This window comes from Panthera uncia, chromosome E1 (assembly GCF_023721935.1).
Source record: "Panthera uncia isolate 11264 chromosome E1, Puncia_PCG_1.0, whole genome shotgun sequence".
Taxonomy (NCBI): Eukaryota; Metazoa; Chordata; class Mammalia; order Carnivora; family Felidae; genus Panthera; species Panthera uncia.
The window spans coordinates 15,255,692-15,270,681 of NC_064814.1; the positions used below are offsets into that span (position 1 = coordinate 15,255,692).

The 14,990-nt window shown below is 37.4% G+C and overlaps 2 protein-coding genes across 10 annotated transcripts in view; one reads left to right on the plus strand and one right to left on the minus strand.

The window, feature by feature from the left end:
- Positions 1-14,990, minus strand: part of CDC27 (cell division cycle 27) — an 803,505-nt gene that overhangs the window by 211,537 nt on the left and 576,978 nt on the right. The window lies entirely within an intron of this gene.
- EFCAB13 (EF-hand calcium binding domain 13) overlaps positions 1-14,990 on the plus strand; it is a 168,352-nt gene that overhangs the window by 34,293 nt on the left and 119,069 nt on the right. For all 9 annotated transcript variants that reach the window (XM_049637549.1, XM_049637548.1, XM_049637547.1 and 6 more), the window contains 2 exons: positions 5,253-5,396; positions 11,763-11,834. In XM_049637549.1, the coding sequence (XP_049493506.1) occupies positions 5,253-5,396; positions 11,763-11,834 (216 nt within the window). The remainder of the gene's footprint in view (positions 1-5,252; positions 5,397-11,762; positions 11,835-14,990) is intronic.

The window sequence follows — 14,990 nt, forward strand, 5'->3', positions numbered from 1 at the left end:
ATTGCAGAAAAGAATGATTTTGATTGTCACTGATTTTAGGGTGGGATGGTTATATGAATTTATGTTTTTTTCAGATCTCTTACATAGTTTTTTCCCCTGTAGCCTAGGTTGAGAAAAATTAGACACGAGTTATTTCATAAAAGGCACTAAAAACCTGTCCACCCCAATTAGTATCCTAATTTTCTATCCATAATCTCCACTTATTCCTGCATGCAACTGCTAGATTTTCTTAACACACGATTTTTGTCATATCATTCTCCTGCTCAAAAATTTAGATGCTTTTCCTGTGATGAAATGAATGTGGTCCAAACCCTTATGCTTGACATCCTCACCCCCTTATAATTTTTCTTGCCACTTTCCTCTTGGTAGAATCTTTTCCAGGCAAGAACCCCATGCTCCAGTTATAGACACAAATGTCTATACATGCCAATTTCATTCTTGTTTCCAGGCCTTTCTTTGTTCATGTGTTTTTTTCTTTTTTTCCCTTTGAAATCTCATATCTGTTTTCTTCTCCATTGTGAATAGTACTTTCTTTGCTCTCTTTGGAATCTGCTTGTATTTCTCCCTAAAAATTTCCGACACTGATGGATCTCCTAACAACTTTTAGTTTACACTCCTATAAATAGCAAAGAAAGTGATTGGAAGAAATATTCATGTTACTGATAGAAACAGTGCTTCCAATATTCTGAGATCTCTAGGGTTTGTGACCTAATTTTAACAGTTCTTTGGGTTAAAACAAATCAAAACAAAAACCAGTTCCTTGGTTTTGCCATTAGGCAAGATCAAATTCCTATGATCTGTCCTTGGGATTATATATTTCTGTCAACCAGCCTGTATTTTCTTGGAATCAAGGATATATGAATGTGATAATCTTTATATACCTGGATAAGAAGCAAGAGGCAAGAAAAACTCTTTAATGTTTATTCATTAATGTAGTGAATGTTATTTAATACATTACCGTATGCATCAATTAGCAATATAGATGTGATGCTTGGCTTGCTTTCCCTCTTTGAATTTCTTCCTACTTGGCATTTTGATTAACTCCTATAGCACTGGGTTTCCTCTTTGTCTATTTGGTTTTCAGGTTATAGCTTTTTCTTGACTAGATTTGTAAGTGTGTTTGGGTACCTAAGTACTGCCTGCTTGTCGAGCCACAGTTGAGCTATCATGTATTCCTTTGTTTTTCAAGTTCTGGTTTTCTATTTTGACCTTATTTATTATTTATGGTCAAATGTTCTGAGACCAACCAAGAAGTGCCAAATTTCTTTTCTTCCTCTTAAAACAGTATGCCTAATTCTCAAATACACTATTTTTAGTAAAATATCCAAGCAATATAATAGTATATAAATGTAAAATACCCTCTTTGATCCTTCCTATATTAAAGTTAATGTTGACTTTAGCATCTTTTATTATATGCATTTATGAATGTATATATTTACATATTTTGTAAGAGAAAATGAGTTATCAGTTACCAGGCAGAAGAGAACTAGAGTACCTGGGTCTTATAGAGGCAAGTGAAAAGATCAAGCATACAGTTAGAAATCAAGAGACCCTAAGAAAATAAAAGGGAAAAATATGATCATCTTATACTTTAAGAGAAAGGGATCATGCTATGTACTTTGTTGTCTAGCATGATTTTTTTTTTTAACTGAGTAATATGTCTTGGAAAGTTTTCCCCATGCCAGTAAGTGTAGGTCAGCCTTTACTTAAAAAAAATTGTTTTTAAGTTTATTTTTATTTATTTTGAGAGAGATACAGAGCAAGTGAGGGAAGGGCAGAAAGTAAGGGAGATAGAATCCCAAGCAGGCTCCATGCTGTCAGTGTAGAGCCTGATGTGGGGCTTGATCTTACAATCCATGAGGTCATGACCTGAGCCAGAATAGTCGGATGCTTAACCAACTGAGCCACCGAGGTGCTCGATCCTTTTATTTTTTAATAGCTGCATGGTGTCTGAAAAATGTAGATGTACTATAATTTATTTAACTAATCCTTTATTGATTCTAATTACCTTCCTATTATAGACACTTTCACAATGAATATCTTTTCTTATATTTTATATTTTATACATATTTATTTTCACATTATAGTTTATATATGTGTGCTTGTGTCCTTAAGTTCCTTTCAAGGCAAAATTAATTGCCAGTTATTAGGTAGAGGAGAACCAGAGGGACCCTATGTGTGCATTGGGGCATGCCTTCAACACTCAGACAGATAGTTTTCAACTCTTCCTTAGCCTTCACTTCCTGCGTGTGTATATCCTCAACGTAAGCCAGACCTGAGAGTTCAGAACCTACTCTGGTATTCCTGGGTACAGACCTGTTTATGTGTGTGGCCATCTAGATGCTCAGGAATATGTTGGAACTTTTCAAAGGCCTCTACAGACGTCTCATTTCCCAGATTTTCCTTTTAAGCTTGTTTGTTAGCCTATTATTTGCCCCAATTGTTTTTTTTTAATGGCATGAATCTACATTTATTGACTTGTAAATAGGTCCATGGCATATTTTTAGTGAAAAGGCAGTATACTATATGTACTGTTTTAATTGAGTGAAATGTTCACAATCGTTGATGAACGTAAAGAGACATAGAAAGGTATCCAAGTAGGATATTAATCAAAATGCATCATTTTTTGCATGCTCTGGTTGGGAAATTTGTGTTGCTTTTATCTTTCTTCTTTGTACAGTTGTGGGTTTATTTGATTTTTAAAAATCAGTGGGTCGGGGCCCCTGGGTGGCTTAGTCCGTGGAGTATCTAACTCTTGATTTTGGCTCAGGTCACAATCCCAGGGTTGTGGGATCAAGCCCCAAGTCAAGCTCCACATTAAGCATGGAGCCTGCTTGGGATTCTCTCTCTGTCTCTCTCTCTCTCTGTCTCTCTCTCTCTCCCTCCCTCCCTCCCTCCCTCTGCCCCTCTCCCCTGTTCTCTCTCTCTCTCCAAAAAAAAATTTTTTTTTAATCCTAAAAAATATTAGTATGTCATTGGAAGAGCAGCAATAGCATTTAAGAGCAGGGCTTCTGAATCTGACTGGTTTTTGTTCATTTGTCTCAAGTTTTTACTTAAACTAATTAGTTAGTATATAGTATAATACTGGTTTCGGGAGTGGAATTTAGTGCTTCATCATTCACATGTAACATCCAGTGCTTGCTCCAACTATTACCCACCACTTCAGACCGTTATAATGTTAACTAATTGCCTCTGATTGTGTTTGAGGAGTACTTCCAGGGAAAAGGCTCTTTGCCTTGGGCAAGCTTTGAGTCCGGTCAAATAAGGCAGCTTGGCAAGTAGGGTCTTCCAGGGAGCCACAAGACAGGTCTAATAATGACAGTTCTTAGAGAATGGGGCTTTGAAGAAGTTCCAAACTCATTCTTCTCCATTGGCTGTCAGGCTGCTGTTTTTCATCATGAGGGTAGGCTCTTAGTTTTCAAGGCTCCTGGGAAGCTGGGATGGTAAGATGGGAATAATGGCAAGCTAAAATGCCACAAAGCTCACTATTACTGAGGTTCAGCCGTTTTTCTGAAAGAAAACACTCTTTGGATTACTCTAAGCCTTTGATTTATAGCCAGAGTTTTGAAAAAAGTTGATTCTGACAGTTTGCGTCCGTGTTCTCACAGCTTTTATGGAGGAGAGGATTCTCAGAGGTCCTTCCTCTGCTACTTTTGCTCGCCTGGTCAATAACAACTGGTTGGTTGGATGAGTGAATAATGCCCAGTTCTTCCTCCATGATTGTGCAAATCTAAGAACTTGTGGATCACTAGGCTTGTTATATCCTGAATTCCGAGAAAATGTAGTCTGACAAAAAGTGATTCGCTCTCTGAAGTTGATTATGGGAATTGTGTTTCCTTATCAAATTAAGGGGTGCGGTAGTCTGAGGATCACTTAAATTTAGCATTAGGACACTGGTATCAATCTGTTTAGATTTTAAGGAGGACATCTGTTTAGGGAAAATTCTCTCATTAATATGAATATTTTCTTTTTTTTTTTATTTTTTATTTTATTTTATTTTTTTTTAAATTTTTTTCAACGTTTTTTATTTATTTTTGGGACAGAGAGAGACAGAGCATGAACGGGGGAGGGGCAGAGAGAGAGGGAGACACAGAATCGGAAACAGGCTCCAGGCTCCGAGCCATCAGCCCAGAGCCTGACGCGGGGCTCGAACTCACAGACCGCGAGATCGTGACCTGGCTGAAGTCGGACGCTCAACCGACTGCGCCACCCAGGCGCCCCATGAATATTTTCATTTAACTGTGTTCTTTCCAATTCATTTTTAAAAAAATATTTATTTAAAGTCAAATTAGTTAACATACAGTGTTGTATTGGTTTCAGGAGTAGAATCCACTGATTCATCACTTACATATAATACCCAGTGCTCATCCCAACAGGTGCCCTCCTTAATACCCCTCACCCATTTAGCCCATCCCCCATCCACCTCCGCTCCAGCAACCCTCAGTTTGTTCTCGGTATTTAAGAGTCTCATTGTTTTTATCTTATTTTTCCTTTCCTTCCCCTATGTTCATCTGTTGTGTTTTTTAAATTCCATATATGAGTGAAAACATATTTGTCTTCTAACTGACTTATTTCACTTACACAATACACTCTAGTTCTATCCATATTGTTGCAAATCTTTCCAATTCATTTTTGATGTTAAGGACTGTTAGCATAAGAAAATGAAGTTTCTGTGGAGAAATAGAAGACCTTTAAATAGTGGTTAAACCATTGCTAAACTCTTTGTAATATAAAAAATCTGAAGAGAAATTTTGCATCTATTCTGTTCTTTCTTTTACACTATTTTTTCTAAATTACATTTTAAAACAATGATGCCCTCAAATTTTAGATTAAGCTGCCTTGCTATTATAGATTATACCACTGATAGATATGAAATTATTTTAGTTACAAGGCTTAACTAAGCGGTGAATACAGAATAATCAGATAATCCAGAGCTTTTTAGCACAATGCCTATAGCTTTTAGCACAATGTTTGGCATATAGATAGCATTCAATAAATACCACCTATCTTTGCTAATATTATATCAATAGTGATAATAGCAAAAATTACATTTTATATTAGGAATGTGGTCCTAATATAAATTGGGCAAATGGAATTGGGCAAATGCCTACTTGCAGGTAAATTTTTAGAAAACCCTATGCCTATGTAAAGGTATTGTACCCTGGTAGGCTGTTGACACAAAATCAGCCCCTCCAAGAAAAGCTGTTGATTCTCATGATAAAATAACTTCTTTGTTTATTATATTTTTGCAGCATTCCAGAATGCCTTGAAGATTTTCTGTAGGATAAAAAGTGGTCGAGTTGCGACTGATGAACTGGCTGCTGTTTTGGATAGCATGGATATTCCTGTAATTCCTGAAACTTTTCAGGAAGTGATAAAACATGCTAGTATAGACAGTGAGTTATTTGAATTACTATGTAAATATACCTTTCTTGGATATCAGTGCTCTGATTCATCCTTTATCTCTCCTTCTTGATTCTTACCTCTTGCCACCTATCAATGTTGCTTACTGGTGTCTGTGGTAAGAGATAGTCTAGAAAAATTAAATGAGAAATTTCTAAAATTATTAGATTTTGGTATGTTTGATAAAAATCTAAGAAAAAATGTATTTATTTTCTTTTCAAACTTTCCTCTCTTTTCCATTTCTTGTTTGTGGAGAGATGGTTTCTTTAATGTCAAGGGCATTGGCTTCACAAATTAGGAGACCTAAATTTCTTGAATTTTTAACTTTATTAGATAGCTTTGATTACACAATTTTCTCATGCTATTCAGTTACTCTTTGCAAAATGTAGATTTTTAAAAAAACATTATGAATATATTTAGCAGATGTTTTGTATTACATGTTTATATGTCACCAGGGGTGTCTGATAATAATGGATTGATAAATGATTGATTCATTGATTATCCATGTATTTAATGAGTCAGTCATTTAATATCTACTGTGCTTGGAACTATGCAAGGTGATATAGAGATGAATAGAACACATTTCTTTTTCCAAAGGAGTTCACATTCTAGTGTGGAAAGAGTCAAATAAAATGAAAATTTAATGTCATATATAGCAAATACTGTTACAGAATGTAGTTAGGCTGCAAATGTATACTGGAAACACCAGGGAAAGATAATCAGAGAATGTGATGTCTGAGCTAAATTTTGAAGGATCAATAGGGGTTAGTTGGTTGAAGGTGGTAATGAAGAATGAGAAAGTCATTTTAGACTGAGGGAACAGTTTGTGTAAATATGGCAGGAACATTATCAGACATGGCATCCTTTTCCATGGGCTTCCACAGGTTTTTGTCATTTGTCAGTGGTGGCTTTTAGGGGGTCTTTGGTGGCTGGGATGTAGTGTGAAGATAGAACCAGGCTGCATGGATTTTAGTAGGTAGTCATTTATGGTGAGTTCTGGGTTGATAGACATAAGTGGAGGGATGTTCTGGAGCATAAAGATGCCCATAAAATAGGGATTTTAAAGCTTAATCTCAAGTCATATTATTAAATAGCCTTTAGGGCATGCTCTACCAGAAGCAACAGAAATTACATATGAAACCACTTTTTTTTTTTTTTTTCTGGCTTATGGAATTCTGGTCTGGATTTCCAGGCTTTGTACTTTACTTGGGGAGCTAAACTGAAAAATTATGCTGATCTCATAGATTGTTGTAGGAGTTAAATAGAACCTATTGGCACTAGAATAGTCTCAAGAAATAGGAAGCAGAAACCTGGGAATTATCCTTGACAACTCTGTTTTCTCTGTTCTCCTCATGCAACCGTTGTGAATTACTATTATTTTAAACTTCTAGATATCTCTTAAATCTATTTTCCACCATTACCTTAGTCCAAGTTACCATAATTTTTCCTTAGGACCATCACTGTTCATCCTAACAAGTCCACCCACATCCAGTCTTTTTTTTTTTTTTTTAATGTTTATTTATTTTTGAGAGAGAGAGAGACAGAATGCGAGTGGGTTAGGAGCAGAGAGAGAGGGAGAATCCGAAGCAGGCTCCAGGCTCTGAGCTGCCAGCACAGAGCCCAACGGGGGGCTCGAACTCACGAGCTGTGAGATCATGACCTGAGCCGAAGTCGGACGCTCAACCGACTGAGCCACCCAGGTGCCCCCACCCACACCCAGTCTTATCCCCCTTAACACTATGGCCAGAATGATCTTTTCAAAACACACATCTGTGGGGCGCCTGGGTGGCTCAGTCAGTTAAGTGTCCGACTTTGGCTCAAGTTATGATCTCAGGCTTGTGGTTTCAAGCCCCATGTTGGGCTCTGTGTTGACAGTTCGGAGCCTGGAGCCTGCTTCGGATTCTGTCTCCCTCTCTCTCTCTACCCCTCCTCCCCTCTCAAAGATAAATAAACATAATAAAAAAATAAAAAAACCCCACGCATCTGATCATGTTACCTCCTTGCATAAACTCTAATAATACTTCTTGGGATGAAGAGCCCTTTAAGGTCACGTACAAGGACTTGCAATGTCTGGCCTTTACCTTAGATCTCCAGCGTCATCTCAGACCACATTCTGCTTTGCTTACTGTGCCCTCTTAGAATTTCAGTTATATACCAGGCTTCCTCCTGCCATAGCCTTTACATATATTCTTTTCTTTTCCTGGAGCATTCTTCCCCTCCTAGTGAATTACGACTTACACTTTGGATCTAAACTCAACTCTATTCTTTAAGGATGCTTGCATGACTTTTCTGACTAGGTCAAGTTCTCATACACTCTCACAGCACTAATCACAGTTGCAATTTTTATTTCTTATATTTTTAAAAAATTTTTTCAATGTTTATTTTTGAGAGAGATAGAGAAACAGAGTGTGAGTGAGGGAGAGGCAGGGAGAGAGAGGAAGACACAGAATCTGAAGCAGGGTCCAGGCTCTGAGCTGTCAGCACAGAGCCCAACGCAGGGCTCGAATTCACAAACCATGAGATCACGACCTGAGCCAAAATGAGATGCCCAACCGACTGAGCCACCCAGGTACCCCTATTTCTTATTGTTTTGTGAAGATCTGTATCTCAAATAAGACTAAATACCAAGAAAGCAGATATCATGTGTACTTTTGCTCAATATTGTATCCTCAGTACTCCATACAGTGCTTGTGGCACATATTAACTGCTCAACAAATATATGTTGAATGAATTAATAAGTCTCACCCTTCACTCCATCTCCTCCAACCAGAGAGAATAAGATTTTTTCATTTTGTCATTTTTAATAACCTGGTTGTGACTTAAGGTAAAATTCCTCATAGGGGAGGTCCTTGTCTTTTGACTAGGAAAATCATTTTAACAGGTATGTTTGATTATGAGAGCTAAAGCCTATTGGGAGATACCTAGTTTGAGCAAAAAGGTAAGGTAAAGTACTCTATATAAGAAAACAACAGGAACTTAGAATACAACAGTGGCTAATCAGCAGCTGGAAGAGGAACACTGAGGGAACCTAAGATTGGATGGGGGTCTAGCAATCAATAGAGAGTGGCTGTAGAACTTTAGGACAATACTATGTAGTGCTTGCTGTGCTATAAAGAAATCCCTTACTCTCATTAATTTCAAGTTATCTAGTAAGAGTTGGTTATATACAATAGCCTTGTGTTAGTCATGTGGTGGGTGGATTTAAAGGAAAAGGGTCTGTAGGTTCTGTGTTAGGTAGGCTTGGGGTGGAGAGAAGATAGCACCTATAGGATGTGATAATGTGAGAGATATCAGGAGTCCACGGGAATAGAAAAAACGAAAATCAACTGCCAGAGTATAAAACACTCAGGAATCTTCAAATTTTGGAGGGAGTATTGATTGCTGTTCATATAATGTATGGTGTGGGGTTGGGGCTATTTTACTTAAACATTAAAGGAAAGGACACCCTCAGAATGCCAAAAGTTTTGGGTTACCCCGGTAAGAGATATGGATTCTTCTGTAACAGAATTTTGAAGTAAGGAGTGATATAAGTCGGTTATCCTGCTAGTAGAAGTCGTAGCACCCTGGTATAGGTACTGTTTTAACATCTTGTTTCTATATTTGGTTTGGTTTTTTGGAGCAATACTGATACATGGAGAATATCTTCATGAGTATGCATGATGAAGAGGAATGCCGCTGGAATTTGCAAGGAAGTCCAATAAGCATTTGCTTCATTAAGATCTGGCAAGAGGAATATGGAAAATCACTTGATGACAGTTCTGGTAGTTTGGTTTCTGAGATAGGATATTGGTGCAGTAGTTTTTTCTCTCCTGGTATTTACCGATCTAGTAATTGAATTGGGTGAAAAGTAGTAACTAGCACGATTTTTGATGAGAAGGTCTTTGATATTGTGGAGCTATTGTGGAGATTATGGAAATGTGTTAATAGTCATTTTACACCTTCAAAGTAATGTTGCCTTGAATATGATTTTGATGATTAGGATACTTTTTTTTCCACATTAGATAGTTACATTTTCCAGGTTGAATGGAAAGGAAAGTTCCAATATGAGCTTCCTCCAGAAGGACAAATGTAAGAGTGGGAAGCTGTTTTGAACTTCTCTTATGAAGTAAATGCTACCTGTAACTATACTGATTGTCTCAGTCTCAATCAGGAATTATTCATTGAGGTTTTGATAAGCTAGATAGGGATCAAAATAGTAATTTCAGATTCTGTAATGCTTATTTGGCCACCAGAGACTATATAAATGGATAGTATTTGTCTTAGAGGTGTGTGAGAAGTATTTGTCATTGCATAGAAGAAGGAATGAATTTGAGCGAGAGCTAGTAAATCTATAAATGGTTGGCTACTGCATGCTCACTGGTCAATGTTGGACCTCTTTCAAGAAAGGGGAGTTCTTTAAGTAGAGACCAGATATAAACAATACAGCCTTCTCCATTGGATTAATTTGTGGATGATCCAACAGAAACTTTACACAGATCAAATTCACGAGTTTGAGGGTTGAAGCCTTGAATTATTTTAGAACATATGCTTTGATCTAAGAACTTGGGATATGGACTCTACAGAAGTTCCAGAAGTTCACTGGGGTGTTAGAACCACAATCAAGAACAGAATGAGAATAAATACCAAGAAAATAAAAAAACAGAATGTAAGAGTGGCGCCTGGGTGGCTCAGTCAGTTAAGCGTCCAACTTCGGCTCAGGTCATGATCTCGTGGCTCGTGAGTTCAAGCCCCACGTCAGGTTCTGTGCTGACAGCTCAGAGCCTGGAACCTGCTTCAGATTCTGTGTCTCCCTCTCTCTCTGCCCCAACCCACTTGCATTCTGTCTCTGTCTCTCTCAAAAATAAATAAACATTAAAAATAATTAAAAAAAAACCCAGAATGTAAGAAGCAGTTCTAATCAGAAGGCAACTTAACATCAATTGGTCTAGCACTTCTTTGGTTGGGTCAAATACTTACTTGCTTTGCAGTGATTTAAAGTCCTGGACCTGACATAGCTTACCAATTTTCAAAGAAGCAGAATGAATCACACTTACCCAACACCAAAACCATAGTGTATATAATAATTCTTTGACTCAAAAGGCGCATTAAAAACTGGCATCTTCTTTTCAGGGTCTTTGCTTATGCTTATAACTGAATAGTTGATTTTTTAGGCATAGGCTGAAGAACAAACCTAGTATTTTTATAAGTAGGTAAGTCAACACCTGGTCTTTCTCACCTTGAATGTCAAGCGAAGTCAGACATTTGGAGGCAAGAACTATTGGGTGTCCAATTGGAACAACATTATTTGAGGTCACTGTCTCTGACCCCATTCTCTGTCATACACTGTCCAAGAAGGAAAATGGTTTTAGACAGAGGCAAGGGCAGGAATGATAGGAAGTTATAATTATGGGAGTGCTGTACATGTGTAAGACGCTAAGTAAATGGTTTACTGCTATCCACAATGTAGACATTGCATGATTCTTTACAGCCTTTAGTATATTTATTCATTCAAAAATATTTTTTTTTATTTAATTTTTTATTTTTTTAAATTTACGTCCAAATTAGTTAGTATATAGTGCAACAAGGACTTCTGGAGTAGATTCCTTAGTGCCCCTTACCCGTTTAGCCCACCCTCTCTCCCACAACCCCTCCAGTAACCCTCAATTTGTTCTCCATATTTACAAGTCTCTTATGTTTTGTCCCCCTCCCTGTTTTATCAAAAATAATTTTTAAAAAATAATTTTTTTAAAGTTTATTTATTTTGAGAGAGAGACAGTGCAAGTGGGAGAGAGGCAGAGAGAGAGGGAAAGAGAGAATCCCAAGCAGGCTCTGCACTGTCAGCGCAGAGCCCAACGTGGGGCTCGAACCCATGAACTCTGAGATCATGACCTGAGCCCAAATCAAGAGTCAAACACTCAACTGACTGAGCCACTCAGGTGCCCCTCAAAAAAATTAGTTTTTAAGTGCTAGGAAGTATATAATTTGCTAGGCATTGGGGAAACAAATGACATCCTGTACTCTTGAAGAGCTCACAATCCAGTGAGAAAGACAAAAGAGCTAAAACTTGAAATTCTACCTATAGTAAATTCTCAAAACACTATTTGTTAAATGAATGAAATATTAACCTGATTACCTAGCTGTGGAGCTTAAAATGTGACTAATTTCTTTTGATGGGAAACTCTTTTATTAAGGGAAAAAGAAAATAATGGTCTTTTATTTTTCAGTGTATACTGAGCTATTAACAATTCTAGATATTATTCACAACCTCTGTTCCTACTTTCACACATCTCTGTGTTGTTTTTGTATTAGAATGGGATGGAAACTAGATTTGTGTTCAAAAAAGAAATAACAGTACTTGAACTTAACTCTTTCTATTACAGGTAACCACATGGTGGATATTAGAGATATTCTATTTATTTTGGATGAACTACAGCACCAGTATGAAGATTTTTGTAAGTGAGCTCTTGTTGCTACAGCAAGTATTATTTATAAATAAATTGCCTTTAAATTAAATCCTAATTTGTAGGTTTTATCATATGGAATCTGAAAGCCTTCTCTGACCCCATGAACTCTAACTCTTTTAAATTTTTTTTTATGTTTTATTTATTTTTTGAGAGCAACAGAGACAGAGCGTGAGCGGGGGAGGGGCAGAAAGAGAGGGGGAGACACAGAATCCAAAACAGGCTCCAGACTCTGAGCTGTCAGCACAGAGCCCAACACGGGGCTCGAACTCACAGACTGCGAGATCACGACCTGAGCTGAAGTCAGACGCTTAACCGACTGAGCCACCCGTTTGCCCCCCCCCCCCCATTACTCTAACTCTTTAGATAAAAGTTTAAATCCTAAATATACCTAATCAGTATTGATTATGTAACTACCATAATTTTCTTTTGTCTTTCCCTTAATATTTTGCAACATGAAGTCAACTTTAAAACAAAATAATAACACTAAGAAAAAAAATGTAATTTGCAATTTGTGGGTCATTCTGACATCCTGACATTGACAGTTAAAATTTTTTAATATAGGGGTGCCTGAGTGGCTCAGTCAGTTAAATGTCCAAATTCGGCTCAGGTCATGATCTCATGGTCCGTGAGCTCGAGCCCCTCATCAGGCTCTGTGCTGACTGCTCAGAGCCTGGAGGCTGCTGCAGATTCTGTGTCTCCCTCTCTCTCTCTGACCCTCCCCTGCTTGTGCTTTGTCTGTCTCAAAAATAAATAAACATTAAAACATTTTTTAAAAATTGTTTTTAGTATATTATTCAGTATCATTCATGATTAGTTTTGTTTTTCTCCATTAAGTATGTTTTTAAAAATCTCTTCCTATTACACATGGTGTCACTCCCTTTTCTTTCTCTGTCCGGACATCCTTTGGTCAAGATTATCTATGTGTATAATTTTAAGCTCAATTTGGCTCAGTTGGTTGAGTGTCTGACTTCAGCTCAGGTCGTGATCTCACGGTTCGTGAGTTCGAGCCCCGCATTGGGCTCTGTGCTGACAGCTCAGAGCCTGGAACCTGCTTCGGATTCTGTGTCTCCCTCTCTCTCTCTTCCTCCCCTGCTCACAGTCTGTCTCTGCCTCTCTCAAAAATAAATAAAGATTTAAAAAGATTAGAAAAAAGAATTATATAGTTCTAATAAACTTGCTACAAATAGAGCAGCCTCTTGCCTGATCCTTTCCTCAGTTTCTCCAGAGACAAACATTTTAGCTGATTACCTGATATTTGTTTTCATGACTGTAAATAACATGTTTGTATTGCTTCTTGTTAATTTTTTAAAATTTTGGGTAGACCTAGTAAACTCCTTAATATGAAAAATAAGGATTTAGCTCTGTTTCATTTTCCCTGTCCCCACCACATCCACTTCCCATACCTATCCATCCTCCTAATATAGTCATAGGGTAATTGAGTAAGTTTTAATTCTGTATTTATGTTAATATATTTATGTACACACTATTCACTGCTGAGCCACATGTAAGTATCTTGTGGCTGCTTTCTCTTTCTGTACAATTTTTCCCTCTTTGAGTTGTCTTATTTACTTATTTGCTTGGTTTAAAAAAAAAGTATATATATTACTGATTGAAGCTTAGACTCTGCCAACTGTCTAAATATCCTCTTCGTAAGTTTGTCTGCACAAGGTATTCTAGTAGTTTTGTCTTCTTGAAGAAATCTTCTTTAGAGTATTTTGATGTTCTTCAGTATGAATGTGTTGCCCTCTACATTTTGTGTGCAACTGTCATCTTGAGATGTTTCTTCATTAACATGCTGGAGATTTTTCACTTCTCTCCTCCTATGACAGATTCTGTCTTCATATTTTATTGATAGTTTGGGTACAGAATTCTAGATTGTAAATAATTTTCTATGTTTTCTAGTTTTCAGTATTGCCATTGAAGTGCAAAATTTTCTGACTCTTGACTTTGACACTGATTTTTTTTTTCCAAGCATATAGGATATTTTCTAGTCTTCTGAAAGTCTCCTTGAAAGAAGTTTCTTTGTAACAATTGTGCTGAATACAGCGTCCTTTGATTCTGGAAAATTAAAATAATTTGTTGATGATTTCCTTTCCTCTATTTTTTCTGTCTCTGTGGAACTCTAGATATTTGGATATGTGACATAATGGGATGATTCCTTTTTTTTTTAACCTTTTTCTCTTATCTCTTTGTTATGCTTTATTTATTTATTATTTATTTCATGAGTGAGAGTGGAAGAGGGGCAAAGGGAGAGGGAGAGGGAATCTTAAGCAGGTTCCACACCCAGCGCAGAACCCAACATAGGGCTCAATCTCACGACTGTGAGATCATGACCTGGGCCGAAATCAAGAGTCGGATGCTTAACTGACTGAGCCACCCAGGTGCCACTCTTTGTTATGTTTTCTGATAGAGTTCCTTAAATTTATCTTCCAATGCTTCTATTTAGTTTTTCATTTGTACTTTTAAATTTCCAATAATTTCTTTCCCCTCTGTTATTTTATTATAATATCCTCCTCTTATTTCATGGGCATTTCTATTGTTCCACAAACAATATCTTCTGTTGCAACTAAGAACTTCTGTTGCAATGCTTTCGAGATTTCCTTTTTCATTCATATTCTGTCTCCTCCAAGTTATTTTTTTCTGTTTGTTTTTCATTTTAGGAGTGTTCCTCAAATGTCTGGTGATCTTTGGTTGTCTACTCATATTTGAGAATGGTGAACTCAAAAGCTATTTGGAAGCTCTGAGACTGAGGGCAAAACTAGCTGATTATGAGCTGTAGGATAATGATTCTTAACCAGAGATGATTTGGAGATTTCCCCCGCCCCCCGCCCCGAACTTCCCCTTCCCCCAGGAACATTTGGAAACATTTGGAGACATTTTTGGTCATCACAATCTGTATTACTGGCATCAAGTGGTGAGAGGCCAGGGATGCTTCTGAGTATCCTACAATACACAGGACAGCTCTCTCAATAAAGAAGTATCTGTCTCAAAATGCCAGTACTGCTGAGATTGAGAAACCCTGCTATCGGGTGGTCTGGCTGGGCTATTTGCCTGGAAAACCCTTAATATGACTGTCTTTAGGGTATATTTCCTTTTGAGATGGTCAGAGTGTTCAAAGAAACTTTGAATATCCTTCCCGGAGGT